Source organism: Phyllostomus hastatus, unplaced genomic scaffold (genome assembly GCF_019186645.2).
Source record: "Phyllostomus hastatus isolate PE091 unplaced genomic scaffold, TTU_PhHast_1.1 phas_contig_137, whole genome shotgun sequence".
Taxonomy (NCBI): Eukaryota; Metazoa; Chordata; class Mammalia; order Chiroptera; family Phyllostomidae; genus Phyllostomus; species Phyllostomus hastatus.
In genome coordinates this window covers 17,774,345-17,799,231 of record NW_025333583.1, presented here as the reverse complement: position 1 = coordinate 17,799,231, position 24,887 = coordinate 17,774,345, and the positions used below count along the sequence as shown (strand labels likewise).

The 24,887-nt window shown below is 37.1% G+C and overlaps 1 protein-coding gene across 1 annotated transcript in view; it reads right to left on the bottom strand.

Moving 5' to 3' along the window:
• Nucleotides 1–9,554: 9,554 nt before the first annotated feature.
• The window catches only part of NDUFS1 (NADH:ubiquinone oxidoreductase core subunit S1), a 28,220-nt gene continuing 12,887 nt past the window's right edge, over nucleotides 9,555–24,887 (bottom strand). The window contains exons 10-19 of the mRNA XM_045853920.1: nucleotides 23,975–24,089; nucleotides 22,633–22,778; nucleotides 22,233–22,361; nucleotides 20,704–20,833; nucleotides 18,216–18,376; nucleotides 14,035–14,189; nucleotides 12,378–12,553; nucleotides 10,991–11,125; nucleotides 10,818–10,890; nucleotides 9,555–9,871 (exon numbers count right to left, since the gene is read on the bottom strand). Of these exons, the coding sequence (XP_045709876.1) occupies nucleotides 9,780–9,871; nucleotides 10,818–10,890; nucleotides 10,991–11,125; nucleotides 12,378–12,553; nucleotides 14,035–14,189; nucleotides 18,216–18,376; nucleotides 20,704–20,833; nucleotides 22,233–22,361; nucleotides 22,633–22,778; nucleotides 23,975–24,089 (1,312 nt within the window). The 3' untranslated portion in view covers nucleotides 9,555–9,779. The remainder of the gene's footprint in view (nucleotides 9,872–10,817; nucleotides 10,891–10,990; nucleotides 11,126–12,377; nucleotides 12,554–14,034; nucleotides 14,190–18,215; nucleotides 18,377–20,703; nucleotides 20,834–22,232; nucleotides 22,362–22,632; nucleotides 22,779–23,974; nucleotides 24,090–24,887) is intronic.

Here is a 24,887-nt window from a genome sequence, read left to right as displayed (position 1 = left end):
GACAAACTAGATAACCTTCAACTCTTTGCTCTGGATGATTTGGTTATTAACTTGCCCAAGATCAAAATTGAAGACCGTTAAACTATATGATGAACATAGTTCTAAAGATACAGGTACTTATTATTTAGGGTTTAAAGACAAAGTGCTAAAAATTATTATTTTTTTTTTTAGAGAGGACATTAGTCTTAGCTTTGTAAAATTAATGAGTGGCCTCGAAAACTTGGTTTGTTAATTTATTAATAAAACATTTATTCTAGTGAGCCTACCTGTTAGTGTCCTAGGACTTATACGGATGGTCTCTGTGTTGAAGAATTACTGTCTCTGCTAGAGCTTCCAATGCAGTAAGGCACAGATGCACTTCATGACCAAATCTCAGTTTTCTATTAGGCCTGTAGTTCTCTCACCCTGGTCCCTGGATGGGTATCCCTCCGTTATAAGTGTTCTTAATGATACATATGAGCAATGAGTATACATTCATATTTGTGCCTGTAAAGCCATTGGTGATAGATTAAGTGTACAGTACTTAATATCTGCAGTTTGAAGATTAAAAACAAAAACAAAAACCAAAGCTCCAGTTATCAAAATCAATCACTGAACTACCATGACCCAGGCCCCTGGTTCAGGGCCTTTTGTTTCCAGTTTACCTGTCTCTGCTCCTTCCAATCAAGTAACAGAAATGCCACGAGGAAGGGACCCTTGGATAATTATAATACTTCATCCAGTAAAGGACCAAGATGGCTTTCTAGTAGTTTTGCTAGTGAGATTTTAAATATATGAAGAGGACAGCTTGTTGCCTCTGATAAAATGCTACCTCCACATAACACATGATAAATTTGCAGGAGAAACTTTTCCTATTCCAACAAATAGGTACTGCTTCTGACTCCATAATCTCATTTCAAGGAATTTGTCTTTATAGATATATTTAAAAAGGTATGCAAGTATTTATGTGCAAGGATATTTATTACTGCATTATCTGTAAAAGTGAAACAACAACAACAACAACAAACAACCCTAGAGAAAGCCCTAGATAGCCCATCGGTGGGAAGCAGTATAACATTCTGGTTGAGAATTGCCTGGATTCAAATCCCATCTCCACAGCTGTGTGATTATGGACAAATTATCTCACTGTGCTTTCAGTTTATCCATCTGTAAAGTGGGGCTAATAGCAGGGTCTCCTTCACTGGCTTGTGATAATATTTAGAACAGTGCCTAATCCACAGTATACGCTCCATACATTTTAGTTAGTACTTTTAAGGGGGATTGGGATACATTTTGGTGGAGGCGCACGAAGGAATAGGCAGCAACTATTTTAAGGAGAGCTCTAGGTCCTCTGCCTAACTGGCAGGTAGCCTTTGCTACTTCAGTTTGTCTCCCTGCAACGGCCAGGAAAAAAACCAGCTAGAGAGGGACTGAATTAAAATTTGGTGTATATGACTATCTACTGAAGAACGAAGAGCAAGATTTTTGAGTTCTGGTGAAAAAAACATTTGGGGGTTTTGGGGAAGGAAGGTGACAGGCTTTGGAACATGGACTCTGTGAGGAGAGAGGAGTAGCCGACACTTTTGATGTATTAGTTTGGTGGGTGGGTTCAGGGGAGAAAAGGGACCAGGGGAAAAATTATGGGCCCTATAGGAAATTGAAATCTGGCTTTTTTGGGGGTCACTAAATGCACACTTGTGCCTTACTACACCAGAAACCCGAGCAGAGAGCGTCACTTCTCAAGCGTTCACTGTGTGCAACCACCCTGAGTCAGAGGGTGAGTCAGCCCTGCTCTCTGGGAGGGAGATGCTCACAGGGGAAACGGAATGACCTCTTCCTGGGCAGCAGGGCCAGTTCAGGAAAATTCCTTGCCCAGTGCCCTGATCAGTAGCTTGGTGCCTGGGAAAATTAACTGCTATTCCCAGGGGCGAGCATTTGGTTGACTTGCTGTACTCAGCCCTGAGGATCAGACTTAATTCGAGTTAACGTAAGAATGTTCAAATGTAAGAGCATGTGGGTGCTGCCCAGGGAGTAAAACAGAGCAGGCACAGTCCCTGCCTGGTGGCTTCAATTATAAAGCATTAGGAATAATAACAGGTTGCTGTATTAAAAGCATAAAAGCTCTTAACAGTCTGTTTGGTGTCTCACTTACCAGAAAGTTTTCTGCCCCCCATAGGGTGTTTTTCATTTTGCTTCTGAAAAATTGCTTTTTTTTTTTTTGCACGGGAACTTAATGAATTAAACCATAAGACATGAATAGAACCAATTCCAATAAAAAAGATCACAGTGAAATAAGATGTAGACTCACAGGATTCAAATATATTATTAGAAATGATTATGTGCCCTGGCTGGTGTGGCTCAGTGGATTGAATGCCAGCCTGAGAATCAAAGGGTCCCTGTTTTGATTCCCAGTCAGTGCACATGCCTGGGTTGAGGGCCAGGTCCCCAGTAGGGGGACGCTCGAGAGGCAACCACACACTGATGTTTATCTCCCTCTTTCTCTCTCGCTTCCCCTCTGTCTAAAAATAAATAAATAAAATCTTTTTAAAAATTTTAAAAAAGAAATGATTAGGTATCTCTTTTCTGGCAATTAATGGATTTCTACAGGGTACGATACTTTTTTAAAATCACTCCTTTTCAAGTTATTTGTCCTCATATTCCATATCTGGATGAGAATCATTCCAGTTTTACCAGAGGGCAATGTACTTTACATACCCAGTCACAGTGAAGAAAAGGTGCAGAATGCATAAGATGACAAGGACAAATTTGAACCTGTTGAAAATGCGCCTTGTATGTAAGTGGGAATGATGTGAAAGGAAAATAATGGGTAAGAACTTTAGAGGCCAACCACTAGGAATACAAAGTGGAGGGAGCAAGGAACACATCCCCTCTCTTACGGAGCAAAAGATTTGAAGGGAGATGGACACGCACAGGTGGCTAGTGAAGTGCAGGATAAACAAGGAGAGGTCATATGCCAGAGTGTGGACACACAGAGGAGTTCCGGCATAGTGATCCTGCTTTCCAAGGGAATGCTATACTGCCCAGGGATACACATCATTCCCTCCAGGTTCGCAAGTACAAAACAAGTCCCAGTCCATGAAGGGGTGTGGCTGTTTAGTTCTTGCTACTAAGCAAACAGTAAATATCTATGCTCTATGGGAATTGTAGTTTGGGTTTTGGGAACTACAGGGAGGTATATATTCCACTATTTAACTTTATACCTTCAGTGCTACAACTCAGATAAAAACCAGGTTGCTTCCAGTCTTTAAAAAAGAAAAAAAAAACAGGCAAAAAAAGTTGGCCTTTATTTTTGGCAGGGGAAATTGAAATTAATGAAATTTAATCATGCTTTACAGCTCCTTTTAGACTTGGAGTGTTATCCCAGGATTTCCCAGCAGCAAAACAGACGCTTCTGTTCTGGAACAATGGGCCTAGGCCACCCTACCCTGAGGAACATGAGGAAAATCCCAGAGTCTTGGAAGGGTTTGAAGCTCTCAACGGGTTCAGTTCTTGTCCTGGTTTGATCTTGTGACTTACCACTTTCTTTTTTTTAATTCAGAAAATAATTTATATTAATAATGTATAGTACATTATCTGTCTGGCCGGGAGTTACGTGTCCCACGAGGAATATGGGTAAATCCGTAAAGTGGCAGTGGAGGAGAAGACACTGGGCTCCACTACTGCACTCAGACTGTGACACTAGAGAACACTATTCACACGAGGGAGACGGCTTCATCTGGACCTGGCACCTACCCATCTGCAGCAACCCGAGCTGGATAATCTATAAGTAACCTGATAAAGACTGATTTCCTCCTATAAATAGCCTTAATGCCATTTCAGTTCTATGTGCCAAGGTTCTTGAGCTATATTTAGAAGTTTAAAGGCCTCATCTCTACCTCCTATATGAAAGGGGACTTACCAACTCTATACTGGATACAAAAGCAATAGAGTTGGGTTACGTGGTAAGTAATCAGAAAATACTTATAAATTGGTATATTATAGAAACTTCATTTTAGTTATGGTCTCTTTTTCTCTATCTTCCTCTTCATTACTGTGGTACATATCACAAAGCCTATGGCAGGAGCAAATTGTCCCCCCATATCTTCCTTTGGGGGGGTTAATTCTTTGACCCACCTCCCATCAAAAGATAGGATGTATGTTTCCTCCCCTTGAATTATGGGTGGGCTCTGAGACTGGCTTGACTTATAAAGTACAGAGGGAGTGATGCTATATAACTTCTGAGGTTAAGTCATAAAAAGCCTTGTAGCTTCCTCCTTGGTCTCTAGGAATGCTGTTACTCTTGGAGCCCTGAACCACCCTTTAAGTACAACTATCCCGAGACTGTCATGCTGAATAGGCCACAAGTAGCAGCTCTGGAAGATAATCCCATCTGAACGTGTCTTCCCAACACTCCAGCCCAGGAGCCAAACGTGTGAGCGAGCATGCTATCGGGGGACTGAGTCCTCCCACCAGAGCTGCTCCAGTCCTATTGGTTACCCCCAAATATCTCCGCTGTGTTCTTTCTGTATTTTGGGCCCATGATATCTTAGTGTTTTATACTACTAAGTTTTGGGGTGGTTTGTTACCCAGCAATAAATTACTAAAACACCTTCTCTTAGAATCTGTGTGGCTTAGTTAGGTAGATGGCTGGCTCATTAGAGGCTGCGCTTCCAACCTTCCTCTTTTGCAGTGGAATATGGCTGGGAAGTCTTGCTTATGGGATGTGAGTGGAAATAATGCAATTTCCAAGCCATATCAATACGACATTAAGTGCTTGTCGTATACTTCCTCTCCCTCACCCACTTCTTGGTGGCTGAGACAGGGATAGTTGGAGCAGCTACCTCGGATCCACAGACACTGCAGTTGGCTGTCACAGATTCAAGTCCCCAGGTAACAAACTCAGCAGAGTTCAAAGTTCAGAATATTTACTAAGGAGTTCCCCAGGGGTCACTACCTAAAAGGAGGGGAAGAAAGAGGGAGTGGACAGAGGGAAAAGTTGGGCTGCAATGCAGACCCAGTGACAGCCTCAGAATTGGGTCTAGATGGCCTTTGTACTCAGGCATGGACTAGTCATCGGATGTGGGCAACCCTGCCATGTGCTTTTGTTAGGTTATAATTACAACATATTAGCTCTTACTGCAGAACAAAATAACCCAAAACTTAGCGGCTAAAACCAACATTTATCATCTTAGTTTGTGTGTGTAAGGAATTCAGAAACGTATGGGGTTGCAGTTAAGCTGTTGGCTGAGGCTTCAGTCACCTCAGTTCAATTGGGGCCAAAGGATTCAGTTCACTCACATGTTGCTGGTAGGTCTCTCCTTCCGACAGGGGCCTTTCTCCATGGGCCACCAGGTGGTGGTCTGAGAGGGAGCAAATCAGAGAGCCTGGGATGGAAGCCACAGTCTTTTTAAAACCTTATCTCAGCAGGGACATCCCTAAATGAAATCGGAAGGCCAGCCCCCAATCAAGAAGAGGGGGTGCATGAGGGTGGAATCCTGGCCGGCAGGTTTAGAGGTGCCTACCATGCATCGTAAGCACACAATTTTGTATCTTGCTATTTTTAAGTTTTTATCAACTTAAATGTTTTGTTTTGCGATATGTTCTTCATTTAAACAATGTCTTTTTAAAAATTAGGAAAGCAGCCCTGGCTGGCGTAGCTCAGTGGATTGAGCGCAGGCTGGGAACCAAAGTGTCCCAGGTTCGATTCCCAGCCAGGGTACATTCCTGGGTTGCAGGCCAGAACCCCCTGCAACTGCACATTGATGTTTCTCTCTCTCTCTCCCTCCCTTCCCTCTCTAAAAATAAATAAATAAAGTCTTTAAAAAAAAATTAGGAAAGCAATACATTCTTGTAAAAACTTTCAAATGATACAGGTGTAAAATCCTTTTCTTTATGCAGCTCCTCATACTAGTTGAAGAAGCCAGAGGTGTCCACAATTAAGATTTTTTTAATCTGCTGAGATATTCTATACATACATAAACATAAGTAGGTACAGATAAATATTGTATATTTAATGTTCTTAGTATATCTTAGAGTTCTTTCCATTTCACCATGTAGAGACCTGGAACATTCTTTTAAACATCTGTGAATTAAATATGCATATTTCACGATTATGCTAAAAATGTTAAGCAGTCCCCTACTGACATTAAAATTTTTTATTTATCTGACAAAAGATGCAAATGTGCATTCTTACCCATGTCTTTGCAAATTCATGCTGGTACATCTTGAGGATAAATTCCTGGGAATTAGAATTGGTAGGTCTAAAAAATGCACAAATACTAAAATAAATAACTATACCTAAGAAAAAAAATTTTTGTGGGATAATGTAGTATATGAATGTATCTGTTTCCCTAGATAATGGCTAACACTGAGTATTAGCAAACTGAAAATTCTGTCAGGTCCAGCCTGGCCAACACTGTGTTATATACATAGCTGTATTAGAGAGTTATGACATTACTGTAATCGATGTTTACATACCTTTTATTACATGGTTAGCTTCTTGAGGCTACAAATTTAATTGAATTTCTCTTTGTGGTCCTAGAACTTAATATCATACTTGACACACAGTAGATACTCTGCAAATGTTTAGTAAGTGTTGGAGTTGAATTTAAGGCTTTGAAGTCAGAAGAGCTGGTTCAAACCACAAAACCTGCCCCCAAATTGCCCCTTATTCTCTCTGGTCTCCATTTCCACAATTATTTTTTTTAAAGATTTTATTTATTCATTTTCAGAGCGAGGAGAAGAAAGAGAAGAGAGAAACATCAATGTGTGGTTGCCTCTCATGCAACCCATATTGGGGACCTGGTCCGCAACCCAGGCATGTGTCCTGGGAATTGAACTGGCGACCCTTCCACAATTTTAAATTGCATGTGTAATAATAGATTTTTTTTCTACAGTCCCTTTTCAGATCCAACATTATAGGCTTCCAAGAAGGAAAGTAGTAAATTGTTCATCTTATAATCTCTTTACATACCAATTCAAATTAAATATTATAAACTAATCACTAATCATATACCATGCATTTGCCATATTTTTCAATACCAATTATCGCCTTTCAGTTTATTTAAAAAGTATGTCAAAGATTTTGAAAATCAGTCATAGGTAAGTCAATCTTTAATCTTCAAAGATGTTCAGTGGTGCTCTGGCTGGTGCAGCTCAGTGGACTGAATGCCAGCCTGAGAATCAAAAGGCCACTGGTTTAGTTCCCCGCCAGGGCACATGCCTGGATTATGGGCCAGGTCAGGCCCCCTGTTGAGGGTCTTCAAGAGGCAATCAATTGATGTTTCTCTCACATGTTGATGTTTCTTTCCCTCACTTTCTCCCCCTTCTCTAAAAAAATTTAATTAATTTAAAAAATAAAATCTTTTATTTTTTTTAAGATATTACTTATTTTTAGAGAGGAAGGGAGGGAGAAAGAGAGAGAGAAAGAGAGAGAGAGAAACATCAATGTGTGGTTGCTGGGGGCCGTGGCCTGCAACTCAGGAATGTGCCCTGGCTGGGAATCGAACCTGCGATGCTTTGGTTTGCAGCCTGAGCTCAATCCACTGAGCTATGCCAGCCAAGTCAATAAATAAAATCTTTAAAAAAGTGTTTAAAAACATAACAAAATTTTCAGTGGTAAAAAGACCACAAGAAAACACTTTAAGCAAAAAGTATGTTTCTGAAATCCTTGTTCTCTTAAAATCTAGACCTTAAGTCTAGTCAGTTTTCTCATGAATATTTTTGTCTCTTGGACTAAATTAAATAAGCAGACTAATTAGAGCGCTATGCAACAGTTAAGATACCTAAAAATATTAGCTATTAGAAATTATTAGGGAATTATCAGCTATCCTCTTTTTATAAAATGCCACACACACACACACACATACACACACGATTTTTTGTTCCAAAAGATCTTTGTTTTTTCAGGTCTACTTGTTTCCAAAAGTTGAGTCAATCACAAACATCAGGTCTAGCTATAGATTAGCTTTATGTCCTAACAAAAGTCTGCCATACTCACGTACAGCATTGATTTCTGCACAAACCATAATCTTCACAGCAATGCCAGGCCTTTGGTAATGGGATTGTAATGACTTTGCTAGTGACATTTTAACAGTGGTTATGAATGACAATGTTAGCATTTTTTTGAAAAAACCTCTTACCACTGCTTTGGTTGCTAAGCTGCTTTAGTTCCTCTCCTTGGGAGTCTGAATAGCAGTGTGGTAATTTGTTTGGGCAGCAGGAAGGCTGACAGTTTATATTAGCTAAAGCTTTCCGTTGTCAAAAGAATCCACCTGTCCACCTCTACACACATGAATAACCCTAACCCTCCTCCATTACCCTTCCCATCACTAGCGCACAGTTTTCCCTCTTCTGATAGCACTAGCTTACTCTTTTTGCTCTTTTGAGGGTTAGGATCCAACAGATTCAGTACATCTTACTATGACTGGTAAAAATTTTATCAAAATAAGCAAAATTCTGCACATAACAATAAATTAATTTTCACAACCCTGGTGGATGGTCAGTAGCAGCAGTATTTCCTTGATTGGGTTGACCTTGGACAAATGATTTAATGATTTAATTATTTTGAGCTTTGGTAAAGTAATGCTTTTCTTGGGAAAAAAAAACCCCAAAACAACCTAGAGGTTATATTAGACATGACTTTCCCTTCCAATCGATGGAATTGAGTTTATATCAAGAAAGCAGAAAGGAATAAGGATTAGAAAACAAAAGAATTCTGAACATGGATTTTGAAAAAAGTTTAATATAGCTTTAGATTATCTCCTAGATTAGCTGTAAAACTGTCTTTACTGACTTTTTGTTTTGACAATTAAAAATCGTGAATGTGATCAGTTTGTCGATTACTGGAATAATTTATTTGACTTAATACTTGTGCATGGTGCTAATATAATGAATATGAAACATCAATGAGCACCTACATTATACATCTCTTGGGAACCCCTCATTCCAAGAGGGTGTGTGTGTGTGAGATCTCTTATCCAAAGAAAAACATCACATAACCATCATGACATCATAGAAACATGTTCAAGACAATACACAAAAATGTTACCCATTAACTTCCGCAGTACTAATTCTTAGAAGTAACCACCTACAGAATATGTAATAATGGCAGGGAATTATGTGATTTATTCAGTTAAGAACACTGCATTTTGGAGTCTCAAAGAACTAGGCTTGAGTCGGATGTTTCTGCTATGGCCTTTGGCAAGCTCCCTAAAGCCCCGGACTGCAGTTTCTTCATCTGTAAAATGAGGTAATACTACCTCATAAGGTTGGAGCAAGGACAAAACAAATACATATAAAACCAAAGTGCTTACTTACCATACAGAAAAAAGCTGAATAATCATTGGCTATCATTACACTTTTCCAAGATACATATATTGTTATATATTTTATGTACCTAGCCTGATAGAATGCTCAACTCCTTACTTTGGTACCAGAAAAAAGGAGGTCCTAATGGAAACTTATTTCATCTGTTTATAAACATAAATGCTCTATAAATATAAACAAAAATTCTTATTTTAAGGATTTTCTTTGTATTCGTGACAAAGATTATCAATGCTTTTACACAAAAGAGCATCTGTATACATGTTTTATTAAACTATTTAATGTTTACACACAATACATAAATTTTTTGGAACCTCAAAGTTCTTTGATAGCTGCAACATTATTTCCAAATGAGCATGGCAGAACCTTAAATATTATATCATTCCAATTATGTTTTAAAGAGATAAACCTCTAAGAGATCACTCCCACATAACTGTCCATTAAGCATCTGTGACAAAACTGGGTTCCCAGCAGTTTCAGCATATGGATGGCTCCTCCACTGCCTGGGCGCCCTCCGTGACAGCTTTAACACATTTGGCCATTGTCTGTGAGGCTCTGCTGATCGAATCTGAAAGGTATTAAGGACAGGTGCATTTAGAGAACACAACTTTAAAAAAGCACATAGTCAAACGTTCTTGTTTCACATACTCAGGAACAACAAAAAGCTATATAAAAGTATGCAACTGTATGTAAATTTTTGAGATCAACCAACAGATTCAGAAGATAAGCCCCTTGTTAGCTAAATGCTTTTAATAAGCACTCCTAGGTATTAGTAAATAATTATATACAAACAATATGCCAGTATGCAACCAGTAAACATATTATAGAAAAATATTAAAGACAAAAAAGTATGTAAAATACTGTTATTGAAAAAAAATGGCAAAAAAAACACATGTACTAAAATCCACTAAATTCTATAATACTTCATAGATGAATTTTATGGTGATATGAATTATATTTCAATAGCTGTCAAAAAACCCATAGTTAACTCAATAATCTCAGTTTCTGTTAAAATAAACCATTTATGTATATATTCCTCAGTGATTGACCAAAATGTTAAAAAAATAAATATAGCTATTTCTGGATAGTGGGATTATAGTTAGTCTGCATTTCAGTTAGTCTGCATTCCTTAAAAACATTCCTAACAGTTTATATCAGAAGCAGCATTTAACATGTTTTACCACCGAAGTGTTTTGATTCTTCTAATTCTCAGGAAAACATTCCCAGAAAAATTCTCCCTAAATTGCTACACAATGACTTTACATACAATAGTAAAATTTTACACTTAAAACCTGTTAATTTGTCTTGAATTTTCAAACTCTGCTTACATTTCAGAAAAAGAAATTATAGTAAAATGAGATAATATGAATTGTATTAGTTTGGATGTTTTAAAAACCTTCAAAGACTAAAAATATCAAAGACTACCACTAACAGAGTGGAATCATAATGCTAAATGAGGTGACCTCATTCCCCACCACCTTCCACACTTGGCGGTCACACCGACAACTGCGTACCTGTCATGTAGAAGTCTTTTATTGTCAGCTGAGGGGGCACAAGAGGATCAGCAAGAAGTTGCTGGTTCACTAGCTGCAAAAAAGGAACAGGATGTCAGTAATAGTATTAAAAACTACTTCTGTTACACTAAATGATACACTACTATGAAAGCTGCATGTAGGTAAGTTTTTACCTTGGAGAGCTCGCTTGCTTGCTGGAAATAATTAGCTCCTTCAACGTCATCATATCGAACAAGATTAGGAGAGACTTCTTCCAATCTGGTCCTTACTTGATCCAGAGTCTCATATGGAAGAGTCATACCTGCAATCTATACCATACCAGGCCCAAAGATTGATATAAAGCTTTAATATTTAAAAATTTCAAATATGACAAGGGTGGGCAAAATTATGTTTATGGTTGATATGGAAAATAACTCAATAATAAGCAATAATAAAAGTATAAACTCTGTTTCACATTCACAACTGTAAACCTGTTGCTCACCCCTGTATGTAACTGCAGTATCGAGAAATAATGCAGTACTGCTGAAAAAGCTACTGGTGTCCATTAGTGTGTATATTAAGCACATAGTTAACTAGGGAAAACAACTGTCAAAAATTCTAATCCATATACAGCTATCAGTACATTTGTAATTTATCTTTAGAAAACAGACTGATTATAAAGTAAATGACTAAAGAGATAATACTATGTTAAATATGAATGCTTATACTAACCTGTTACTGATCATGAGGGGTGACCCCTCCAAAAAACAGGAATTTATTTATAAAAACTTGAGTATTTATTCTTACATGTTTAAACTTTAGTCACCTTCCAAGTACTCTCCATTTGATGCAATGCAGCCATTGAGACATTTTTCCACTGCTCAAAGCAGTTTTTAAAGTCACTGATAAGCCTTTCAGTGCTTCCGCTGTTTTTTGTTTCACCTATTCCACATTGACAAAATGTTTCCCTTTGAGGATTTTTCTCATCCAGTGAAACAAACAAACGAAAAGTTGCCTGAGGCAAGATCAGGTGAATAGAGAGGGTGGGACACAGAGGTCATGCTGTTTTTGGTCAAAAACTGCTGAACACTCAGCATGGTGTGCCAGGTGCACCTGTATATTACCCATTATGAAATGGGCAAACACTTTAAGTCTTCAAAAAAAATTCATTCAAGCTGACCCCAGCCTCTCAATGCCAGCTGGTACACTGACACAGATGGGTTCCTAGAACACTCACCTAGCGGGGTAAGCCTGTACTACAAGGGGCCCGTCCTCTACAAGATAATTCTGGGTTTTCCTTGGGTTGCTCCTTGTATAAAAAGTTTAGAGATAATTGTCAATTATTTTAAACCTCATGATGATTCTTTTTACAGTAAAACGAGTTAAAAGAAACATCAAAAAACAAGTCAAAAATTAAAATAACAATTTCAAATCCCCATTTTTAAAACACGTTTTTCCTATAGCAATTGAATATTCAAATCATCTTTGCATTTTAGACTTACATCATCCTAGACTTTGAAAGCCATTCTGATAAGCTAACATGTCAAATATCCCATTAACAGCATCACCAAGAACAAATACCTCCGAGAGGGCTCTTATAATTTTCCAGTCTTCTCTTGCCAAGCCGGGAGGTGTCACTGCTACTTTAGTCTGCTGAGCTCGGCCCTCAGTATTGACATAAGTAGCAGACTTCTCTGTGTAAGCAGCGCCAGGGAGAATAACATCAGCTATAGGAGCTCCAACATCACCATGATGGCCTTGAAAAGATGGAAAATAGCAAACCACATTTTAGTAAAAAACTGATTAGGTTACTATTATGTGAACACAGTATACAACCTTTTAAAATTCCATCTTTAAAATTTTAAGTTTTAAAAATTAATACAGTACTGAAGTGTTGGAATAAAAATCAAAGCCTACCTTGCCTACAATTCAATTCCTTTCCCAAAGAAAATTACTGTTAAAGTACATGGTATGTATCTTCCCAGATTATTGTTCGCAAATGCACAAATATGCATATCATACACACATATATAATGGGAAAGTAGGTACCAGGTATTATTTCTCTTGATGATTACAAAGTGGAAAACCTCAGATGAACATTAGTGAAATTTGGTAAAGTGGAGAAACAAAAAGTGTACACATGAATAAGACAGTGATAATACTGAAAAGGTCATATACAGAAAATAGTATACTGAAAGACTCTCACTCATTAATAGTTTAGCAAAATTGTTGGGGGGCAGGTGTGGAACTGAGTTAAATGAAAGTTTTAACAGCATACAAAGTTTGGTCTCATTTGTGAATGTGTTTGTACATGCACAGGCAAATGTATGAGGCATGCATATCAAAACCACCACCAATAATTACCTCTGGATAGGACTACAATAGAAATAGGATTTCAGTTTATGCATTTTGGTTAAACTTGATCAAACTAAAGACACAAATTATTACACAATGCTTTTTTGTGCCATGAAAAGTCTATTATAAATTTATGGTGTTTATGTGTAAAATGAAGTGGGAAGTTATATAATACTTTTCTCTGTAAAATATCCAACAATCTCTGGACTCCATTTATTCTAGGGAAACTTGATTACATTTACAGTGAATGAGAGTTCAAGAAAATGAGTCAAGCATAAAAAGCCCAAGTAGCACTGTTAAATATAATTAATTTATTCAAGTCCTGTAACATAGGACTCATGATTCTTAACTTTTTGCACTATTTCTTTGAACAGCTGAATTTTAATGTTATATAATATTTAATTGCATAAATAAACCATAATTTATCCATTCCTATTACTGGGAGCATTTAGGTTTCTTCTAATTCTGTTATTAAATAACATCAAGTAGCCCTGGCTGGCATAGCTCAGTGGATTGAGTGTGGGCTGTGAATCAAAGTGTCGCAGGTTCGATTCCCGGTCAGGGCACATGCCTGGGTTGCAGGCTATGACCCCCAGCAACCGCACATCGATGTTTCTCTCTCTCTCTCTATCTCCCTCCCTTCCCTCTCTAAAAAATAAATAAATAAAATCTTAAAAAAAATAACATCAAGTAATAATTTTTAATGGTAATATCAATTACACAACAAATAAAACCTATAATTTGGTTTTTAAAAATATTGGGAGGGTGTGTGGGGGAAACTCCTGAATAAAAAATATTCAATCCACTAAATACTTGCTGTACGGTTTCTAATACATGCAGTGTACTATTCTCTTTTGTTTCCGGTGTCACAGATGCTACCTACCTTGATAAATAATGAAACAATCCTTTGGCAAATCCTGCCGAGTGATACAACCTCCATCTGCTCCTAGGAGAAAGAGCACTTTGGGAGGGTTCTTTCGAATTGCTTCCACCCCAGGTTTATAGCCAAGATCTAAAGCAGCTACTTGGCTTGCAATCCTGTAAAATTAGGGATTTTTAGCACACGTGCAGTGTTTTTGCTATAAAAAATTAAATGTTATAACTGGGCTTTTTTCTATTCAACGCTGTCAAAAACCTTCCCTCACCTTTTTACCCATTTAAAACATGTCAAAACCAGAAACAATCTTCTCCTGTTCTAAGAATGGGAAATAAAGAAACAAGATGCTTATGACACATTTTGTTTCCTCATTAGATAATATTTAATAAAGTAATTCTGGAAACTTTCTACCAATTCCAATTGTTTTAAGTTGATCCTTATTCAATATAGTTAAGCATAAAACACCTGATAAGACAAACACAGTCAATTAGAGAAAAATCAGACGATTTTGAAAACCAAAAGGGATAAATTTAAACACAACGCATAAGGCTGTAATTCCGAGGAAATGATAATTAGTACAGTGGTGTATGTCTTTATGGATTTTTTCCTATGAATATGTATTACTCTTATAAGCAGAAAATCTTTTACAGGAGAGGTCTATAATAACTATGAGTACTTTGAACAATTGTTAAGTCTTTGGTCTAATTTCCTATTATTAACTTTCTTTCTAGAAATAGTAGCCATTCTGAGGACTTACTGTATACAGAGTTTACTGGTCTTTTACCTATTTTTTAAGGGATGAGGGCAGTTCAAACCAACTCCCACTAGATGCTGTTGCTGTCAGACTCTCTGATGGAACCACATCAAAAGAATACTTAGATATAGCCCTGACCCTGTGGCTCAGTTAGTTGGGCAGTGTCCTGCAAAGGGAAGGGTCTCCAGCTCCATTCCCAGTCAGGGCACATGCGTAGGCTGTGGTTCACTCCCTAGTCAGGGCATGTATAAGAGGCAACTGATTGATATTTCTCTCTCACATCGATGTTTCTATCCCTCTCTTTCTCCTCCCCTTCTCCTCTTTCTAAAAATAAATAAAATCTTTTTTTAAAAAGTGACTTTTAAAAAAATCTTTAAAAAAGAATACTTAGACAAAAATTTAACAAAAGAAGCACAAGATTTGTATAACAAAAACTACAAAATAACTTTGAAAGAAATTAAAGACATTAATAAACAGAGAAACATCCTAAATTTATGGATTAGAAGACTTAACATTGTTAAGATGGCAGTACTCCCCAAACTGACATCTAGGCCCACTACGATCCCTATTAAAAATCATAGCTGAATCCTTTGCAATAACTGACCAACTGATCCTAAAATCTTTATGGAATGCAAAAGACCCAGAGCAGCCAAACCTATCTTTAAAATGAACAGTAGCAGAGTCATACTTCCCAATTTAAAAACTTAGCTCCCCTTTCCTCTCTGGCAAGGTACACAGTATTTTTTATCTTAATTTCCCTCATTCTAAGCCTTGAAGTCTCTCTGTCCTGCTCTCAAAGATCCAGGTAGACTCACACTCACTTATGACAGAGCCCACCTCATCTTGGAAAGCAAATTGAGTAAGTCTAAGTTTCTTCTGGGAAAATGATCAGTAAACAATAGAACTACAGGGCCTATGGAAAGATGCTTCAAAAATTAGGTCCTTGCCAGGTTGGTTAGAGAATCATCCCCATATACAAAGGTTGCTGGTTCCATCTCCATTCAGGGCACATACAATAAGCAACCAAAGAATGCATAAACAGAACAACAAATTCATGTTTCTCTCTCTCTCACTCTCTCTCCCCAATCAATAAAAAATAAATAAATAAAAGATTCTCTAAGAATTAGAAAACATGCTTTACTCTGAAATAGACCTACTGTAAGAAAAGTTTTAAGATGTTTCATGTTTTCACTACAGTAAACTTTCACTGAAAATGGTATCTTGTGAGAATAAAATAAAAAACAAGGTTAATAAATTAAAAATTACAATTATGTCAGTGATCTCCAGAATGAAAACTCACAAAATGATAGGAGATAATTTAAGGACTTTTCTCCAAACACATAGAAAAAGAAGTAAGAAAAATTTTTAAAGAGCCAAATGTCTGAAGGGCCAACCAATGCATAACAAACAGAAGCCTCTGTATGAGAGCAAATAACAATATAAAAGTAAACTGATAAGGCATTTCTGAACTTAAGAAAACAATTATTTTCCTTTCCATTTAAGAAAGGAGAGTATCTATGATATTCCCAGGCAAAAGTAATAGCAATTGAGTGTCACCCAGTTATATTATAGGAGAATTTTCTTAACATTAAAAAAAATAAGGAACCTGGCTGTGGATGGTGTGGTTCAGTGGATTGAGTGCTGGCCTGTGACCAAAGGGTCACCAGTTCAATTCCCAGTCAGGACACATGCCTAGGTTGTGGGCCAGGTCCCCAGTGTAGGGTAGGCAAGAGGCAACCACACACTGATGTTTTTCTCTGTCTCTTTCTCCCTCTCTTCCCCTCTTTAGAAGTGAATAAATACAATTTAAAAAAAAAAAAAAAAAAAGGAAGAAAAGAAAACCAAACGATGGGCAGGGAGACAGGCACACACATGTACATGTATAAAATCAGGTTGTCAGAGACAAAACAGACTAAGTGAGATTCTCATCAAATATCAAATGAAAGAATGGGTGAAAAACACTGAGTATTAAAGGAAGAGACAGTGATCTTTGTACCTAGCCTACTGCTCCTTTGTAAGAAGGACACAGAAAAACACTGCCAGACATTCAGGAATTAAAAATAAAAGTTACTAATCTAGTACTCATTCAGAAAAAAGAAACAACTACATGAATAAAGACAGATGCAAAAGTAACAATTATGCCTCAAAAGGATCTAAAAGTGGTCAATGAAAGTAAATTCTACCTAAAAATATTAAGTTTAAAAAATATATGATGATCTACCATGCCAAATTAAACCAGTAAGAGGAGAAATATTAATATTGAAGTGAATATTTAAAAATGCATTTGAACATTTTTAAATTTCAAAAATTTATCTATTATAGTTAAAAAGGTATATAGTCCCAATTCTTAAAAAAATCTGAAGAATCTGAAATATAATACTTAAGGTAGAAAGGATTATATGACATGGAAAAACTGATTCACTAACATACAAATGGTACAATCTTTCTAAAACGACTTGGAAATACACATTAAGAACTTCAGAAATGTTTATCGTGTTTGCCCCAACAGTTCTACTTTTAAAAACATACACTAAGGAAATAATCTGAAGTGCAGAGGTATCTGTGTATCACTGCATGACTTAAATAAAGGTGAGGTCAATTCACATGGTAAGAAGAAATGGCTAAAATATATTTATTCAGGATATGAAATAGCCACTACAGTTTGTATTTATAAAGAATTTCTAATGATGGGAAGAAATTTTTGTTTGTTAATATAAATCGACCAAAATCAGGACACACACTTTTATACGCAATATGATTTCAACTATATAACTAAAAAAACATTTGTGCAGGAAGTAAAAGGCCAGACAAAAGTGCACCAAAATACCAATGGTGGTGCCCTGGCCAGATAGCTCAGTTGGTTAGAGCATCGTCCTTATACGCCAAGGTTGTGGGTTTGATCCCCAGTTAAGGCACATACAAGAATCAACCAATGAATGCATAAATAAGCAGAACAACAAATCTATGTTGTTCTCTCTCTAAATGAATTTTTTAGAAAGCTATAAAAAATAACAACAGTAATTATCTACAAACAGTGGAATAAGAATAATTTCTATTTTGTATACTTTCTTCTCTTTAAAACTTTCTTAAACTTGCATTATCCATATAGTCAGCAAAACACTTTACTTCAGATATATCCTCATGTTAGCTTACATTTTCATCATTTAATCAAAGATTTGTTGCAACTTTTGAAACAAGTTATACTGGTACAGATTTTCAAGATCTTCTCAGCACTTACTGCTATTTTGGATATTTTTAGTAATATTTATTATCCTGGGTTTTTCTCACACAGATAGTAAAGGTTTCTATTTCATACCAGCTACTGAGATAATGTTAAATATTAAGCTATTTGTAAATCTAAATGTGACAATGTGATACACACATACATGAAATTACTTGAACTTTATGTTATATAAAACAATACCCAACATACCTGTGGAGGATATTCATAACCTTCCAGTCACCAGCAACGCCACTGCTTGTCCGAACCTTCTGAGCAATGCTGGAGACAGCTGCAAGAATTGCTGCCCCATCATTTCTTTGGAGTGCAGAACTGCCTAAAACCACCATAGGTTTTTTAGCTTCCTTTAGGACCTATTTAAAGTAATATATTTTGATTAAAAAAAAAAACTAAACTTAACCAAATCTGTATCTACAATATGTTGTCTGGAAGTTTTAGTCAGCCAACGTATAGACATGCATATACCACATTTAATAAAAACATCTTGCCAGTGCTATGTGAAATGGTTAAACAAGTACCAGATCAAACAGACTTTCTAAAGTAAGCATTGGGAATCCCAATGCTTCAAAATCCCAGCCAAATACCCTTTGGTCAGAATGACTGTGGGTAGGTCCCAGAAAAATTGGGGAATGTTCCCTAGAGAGATTCAGGTCGTACTATGTAACAGGAGAAACCATGCTAAGGTACCACGCCTACTGTTTTCTATCTACTTACCACGCTCCAGACAAGGAGGATGTGGTGGGAAAAGCAATGATCACGAGATCACAATGCATTTTTCTTTCAAACGCAGTAACTTCCTGAATGCCAAAAACTAAGAGGGAGTGCATCCCAAGAGCAAAGGGAACTAGAGATTTGGTGGAGGATGAAAAAACTAGAAGTAAAGCTGTAGCCTACATAGCTCACTCTCCTGCCCATCCTCTGTATCATTCTTCAATAAACAAATGGCCCCAATCAAAGGATCAGCACGAGAATCACGCCTACATACTACAGAAAGGAGGCCATTCATTGCAAGTGGCATTTCCCAAGGAAATGTGAAGAGTTCAGAGAAAGTTTTCAATAGCCTCAAACAAAATGAAAAAACAACACACTCTTTACGCACTTAAAAAAAAAGTTCAAATAAGTGATATAATAGAGAGTATTATACAATAGAAGATTTTTATATCAGAACTCAGAAAAGAACTGGGGGAGAAATTAGGTAAGAACACCATTCCAGAAACAGCAAAAACCAAAATACAACATGACTGTAAATATAGGAACAGAAAGACAAGCTATAGACAATTATAGAAAACAAACTGAAAAATAACAAAAGAAAAAAACGACAGAAAAGATAGAAAAGGGGATCCAATATCTGCATCGCTGAATTCTTGATTAAGGGAACAGAACTAATTATTTAATAAAAAACATTTAAATATATAATTGAAGCAAATTTTCCTGAAGACTAATCACCTTCTGAAGCATGGGGAGGAGAACTAGAGATACAAGAGAGATCCTAAATATTTTAGAAATCTTTTTGATTACTGTAATCACGGTACGTTTTTCCTATTCAAAACAAATAGAGCTTGGCTGTTTCGTCCCTTTGCACTTGCCTTTCTCCTTATATACACCTGAGGCTATAAATGAAGCAATCATCTTGGAACCGGGAGGAGAAGCCCACACAAACACTCGAGTGATCAAATGCAGGGAGGACAGCAGAGCAAGAAGACTCCTTCCTTGATGACATCCTGGGAGAGCGGCCCCATCTGTCAAACCGCTTATCCCCAGAACCACTGTTACGTAAAAAAGAAAAACTCCTCACATTTTTTAACAATCATCACCCCAACACACATACACACAAATCCTAAAATAAAGAGAACCCTGAATCTTCCGACTGAAAGGCACACCATGTCAGACTAAAAAACGGATAGAGAACTACCACCATTAAGACAGATTCTGGTGAAGTTACTAAATTTCAAGGATGAAGAATCAAGAATATACTATCAAGAAAAAGTATCTAGACAGGGAAAAAATATTAGGATAGGGTTGGGGAGAATACAGCTGATTTCAGGCTTTTCCATAGTAACAAAAGGTACCATAGTTTATATAAAGTTTAGAGAAAGAAAAAAGTGTGACCTGGGATCTTTTTATCTGCTAAGGCTCTCTTCAGAATACTAGACATTCTCAAGCAAGCAAGAACTCAAGGAACAGGGCACCAATGAGCCCCTCTTGAAAAAAATAAGAAATAAAAGACTCTATTCTACAGACAGCAATGAAATGAATGTAAATAAAGCACTCAAAAATAAAAAAGTCAAGTAAAATTTCCTTTAGGTATAATTAACTCTTGAAATAAAGACTCCATTGAAGGTTCAAGTTCAATCCTTTTAGTTCCATTTCCATTTCTTTTCTGATAATTTCAAGTAAAATTAAGCTCTGGTAAATAAAAATAGCATACACAGTATCATCTCTTTTTTGTTTGCTTGTGCACTCATCTATCTTGCTCTACAGATGAACAGAGAGATGGTTACGATATTTTATCAATAGCTGTTTGGGGTGGTGGAATTTTGAATGTTTTACTTTCTTCCATGATCTTGTCTATACTGCTGTAATCTTTAATGATAATTATATATTGTTATTACAAACACAAGAAATTTTTAAAATAATATTTAAAAATCAACAAGAGTAGATATAGGTAACTTGAAAGCACCTGGCTGAATGGATGGCTACCGGAAGCAATGTCTTGAAGAATTTTTGGGGAATCTCCCAGATGGTCATATCTGTAAGTGAGATCCACTTGGGTGCCTATAAGGGCCACTTTTAACTCATTATGAAGCCAGCTGAAAAAAACAACAACAAACTTTTTAGAACTAGATTACTAAGTTATTGGCCTAATTAATGGTAGGTGTTATAAAATGTTAAAAGCATAAAAGCACTAATAGGATATTTAACCTTAACAGATGCAATTTTTTGTGTACCTTTCAAAATAAAATGTTACAGAAGTACACACAAAGGTAATTCAATGAATTGATTTTCTGTGCAAAAATGCTAACTCTATAAACCAGCTATAAACAAAGACTTTAATTTCAGAATAATCTGTAGTGTTTATTTTTCCATATTTATATGTTATCTCCTAATTAGTCACTCAAGTCATTTAAACATATTCTATGAAAGCAAGCTATATGATTCATATTTAATCTATATGGCATAGAAGTATGGATCCTCCCCCTGAAATAGTTACATATGTGGTGACCACATGTTCTGAGCAGTCTGAGACAGTGCTGATTTTTAGCTGTTATCCTGGAGTAATTAACGATCCCATTTCACTCTCAACAGTGTCCCAGTTTAGACAATAAATTATATGGTTGACCTACTCATACATCTCTAAGATATAAAAAAAAATCAAGACACATTCTACAAAATAACTGGCCGTTTTTCTCAAAAAGCACCAAGGAGCCATGACACTAATAATGTGTGACTACAGACTGGATTCTGGCAGGAAAAAAATTCTTCTAAAAGAAATTACAGGAAAAGTTGGTAGAATCTGAATATAAACTGTGGATTAGGTAGTACTGTAACAATAATAAGTACTTGATTATTTAAGAGAATGTCCCTTGTTCTTGGGAAATCCACACAAGTTTTTATGGATAAAGGGACATCAATGTGTACAACTTATTTTCAAATAATCCAGAAAATTACATTCATACATTTATACACAGAACAATAATAATAAATGACAAAATGTTAACATTGGTTAATCTGGGTGAAGAGTATTACAAAAAACACTATATACAAAAACTATTTCAGACATCTTGAGTTATTATAAATGAGACAAAATAAAAAGATTGGGGTGGGAGGGAATGGACCTGTTAGAAATTGTCCTAAAATAATCTTTTGAACTTATTTTGTTTAAAGATTTTATTAATTTATTTTTAAAGAGGAAATATGGGAGAAAAAAAGGGAGAGAAACCTTGCTGCATGAGAGACACATTGATCAGTTCCTCTCACAAGCCCCCACCTCGGGACCCGGCCTACAACCCAGGCATGTGCCCTGATCGGGAATCAATCCTGCAACCTTTTGGTCCTCAGGCTGGCTTTCAGTCCACTGAGCCACACCCACCAGGGCAATCTTTTGAAGTTCTACTCCCACTAACGTTATTAGAAATCAACTAAAATAATAATTTATCATATATAAAATAAATTATTATATATTTTTAAACCCAGAATATTATTACTAACCTCTTCCGAATTCTAGCATTAAACAGTGGTGCCTCAAAACGTGGATTTGTACCAACCAGAAGGACAACATCTGCCTCTTCCACACCAGCAATTGTAGTATTAAGAAGATAATTGGAACGCAAATCTGTGCTAGAAACACAAAATTAAAAATACAAGTTTACTTTAATGGATCCTCCAGGAGCTCCTGGTCTGACCCTGGCCTACATGTGAAAATAAACTGGTGGGCATGCTGGAGAACCCAAGTTGTCACATTTCAGTTATTGATACTACAGATGTGCCAGCTTATATCAAGGGAAGGGAGAGCGGAGGGGAGAGAAAAGAAAACAAAAAAGGGGAGGGGGAGGGAGGAGAGCAGAGGTGAGAAGAGAGCAGGGGAGGATGATAGCTTCGTATTTCTCACCCAGCCCCTGCAGTGGGGAAGACCTCTTCGGTGCACAGGGTGTCAGAGTCCACTCTATTAAGCAAATCTTTGAGAGCTACTAGGGCTTCAGCATCCACCAAACCACCTGCGATTGCTGCCACATCCTTGCCTTGAAAACTCTGCAACTAGAAATGAATGCAAAGGATATCACCAAGAAGTTTTTATTCAGCAAAGACCACAATGAATTATTCAGAAAATAAAACAATGATCACTTTCAACTGTAACTAAAAAATAAACTAAAAAAAAACAAACTAATCATTTTCAAGTAGAAAAATATACACTTTTTTTTTTTTAACTTTAGAGAGAGAGGGGAAAGAGGGGTGGGAGGGAAAGTGGGGGAGGGAGGGAGAAGAGATAAAGAGAAACACAGATTTTTATTGTTCTACCTATTTATGCACTCTTTGGTTGATTCTTGTATACACCCTGACTGGAGATCAATCCCACGACCTTGGTGTATCGGGACTACACTCTAACCAACGGACCTACCTCGCCAGGGCCAGAAACAAACTTTTAATAAAAAGTTTTATACCAGCCCTAGCCACATGGCTAAGTTGGTTGCAGCGTCATCCCACACACCAAAAGGTTGCGGCTTCGATCCCTGGTCAGGGTGTGTGCAGGAGGCGACAGGTTGATGTTTCTCTCACTCCCTCCTTCTCTCTTTAGAATCATTAAGTATATCCTCAGGTGGGAATTAATAAAAAAATGTTTTACACCCATTATCGATTAATCTAAAAGTGAGAAGCAGAGGTATATGTGGTGCCAAAGCTAACAATACCGGCTTGGAGAGAAGCTGTTTTAAATTAGGAACAAAAGAGTCTCAAAATGAGGTCTGGAGGATAAAGACAAGGAGTTACAGTTAAATACAACTTCTTTGCAAGCATCTGTCATTCCCTCAATCCCTTTATGTATGTTGTCATTTTCTGACCAGAAAGCCATTCCCTCTGTTTTTGCTCTGGCAAGCCAGTACTCATTCTTTAATTTTGCCTGAGGAGTCACCTTATCTAGGAAGGTATCCCTGATATGCCAGCCCTGGTTAGGCACCCCTCCTATATCCTCTTTCATACACCACTTCCTACACAACTACCCAAAGCAGCATTGTAACTGCCTAATTATACATCTTTCCCTTCAAGATTGTGGGAGAGGTGAGCAGTATCTATATCCCTATATCTAGCATGACATCTGGCATACAGTTCTCAATAAATGTCTGTCAAAGATAATCTTGGTAAAAGCAAAGAAGCGAAGAAACATATATCCCTTCTTCACTGCAAAGATATCCTTTGAAAATCACAAATACTATGCATTCCATGTTTCCATGTTTTACCATTCCAGCTACACGAGAGAGCGCATCCTCCCAGGAGGTGTAGGTTAAAAGCCCCTTTTCGTTTCTGACCATCGGCTCGGTAAGCCTTTGACGTTTCAGCCCATCGTAGGCAAATCTAGATAACAGAAATTACACTATTTGTGGGATCTTGCTATAGAGGCAACTATAATTTTCAAGTTTAAAATCTAAAAGAAATCTTATTTAAATACAGTATTGGTTAAAGTATCCACTATGATCATAAATATCTTAATACAAGTTTTTTAATCCCAGGTTTTTATGGAGATGAACTAATAAGTATTTTATGAACATCAACTAAAAACTAAAACACCATCTGAAAAGTTTGCCTTCTGATAACTTATTTATAGCTACCTGAATAATCTTAAAATTATTAATACAAACAATATGACAGCCGAAATATCTGAATCATTTTTATTTATAAAACCCAAGTACCTCTAGAGAGTTTATCAAAATTATGCTGTATACTTCCCGCCAAGATGGAGGTGTAGGTAGACACACTGTGCCTCTTCGCACAACCAAAAGAAGGACACCAATTTAAAAACAAAAAACAACCAGAACTGACAGAAAATAAAACTGTATGGAAGTCCGACAACCAAGAAGTTAAAGAAGAAACATTCATCCAGACCAGTAGGAGGGGCGGAGACAGACAGCTGGGCAGAGAGGACTCATGGCAAGGTGGTAGCCGGCAGGCAAGGTGGCAACTAGAGGAGCCGGGGGTCCCACATTCACATGCAGATAAACCAGGAGGATCAACTGGGGAATGAGACAGACCCCATGGCCCAGGGCTCCAGTGAGGGGAAATAAAGGCTCAAACCACTGATTGAAAACACCTGTGGGGACTGAGGCAGCAGGAAAACTCCCAGCCTCACAGGAGAGTTCGTTGGAAAGACCCACA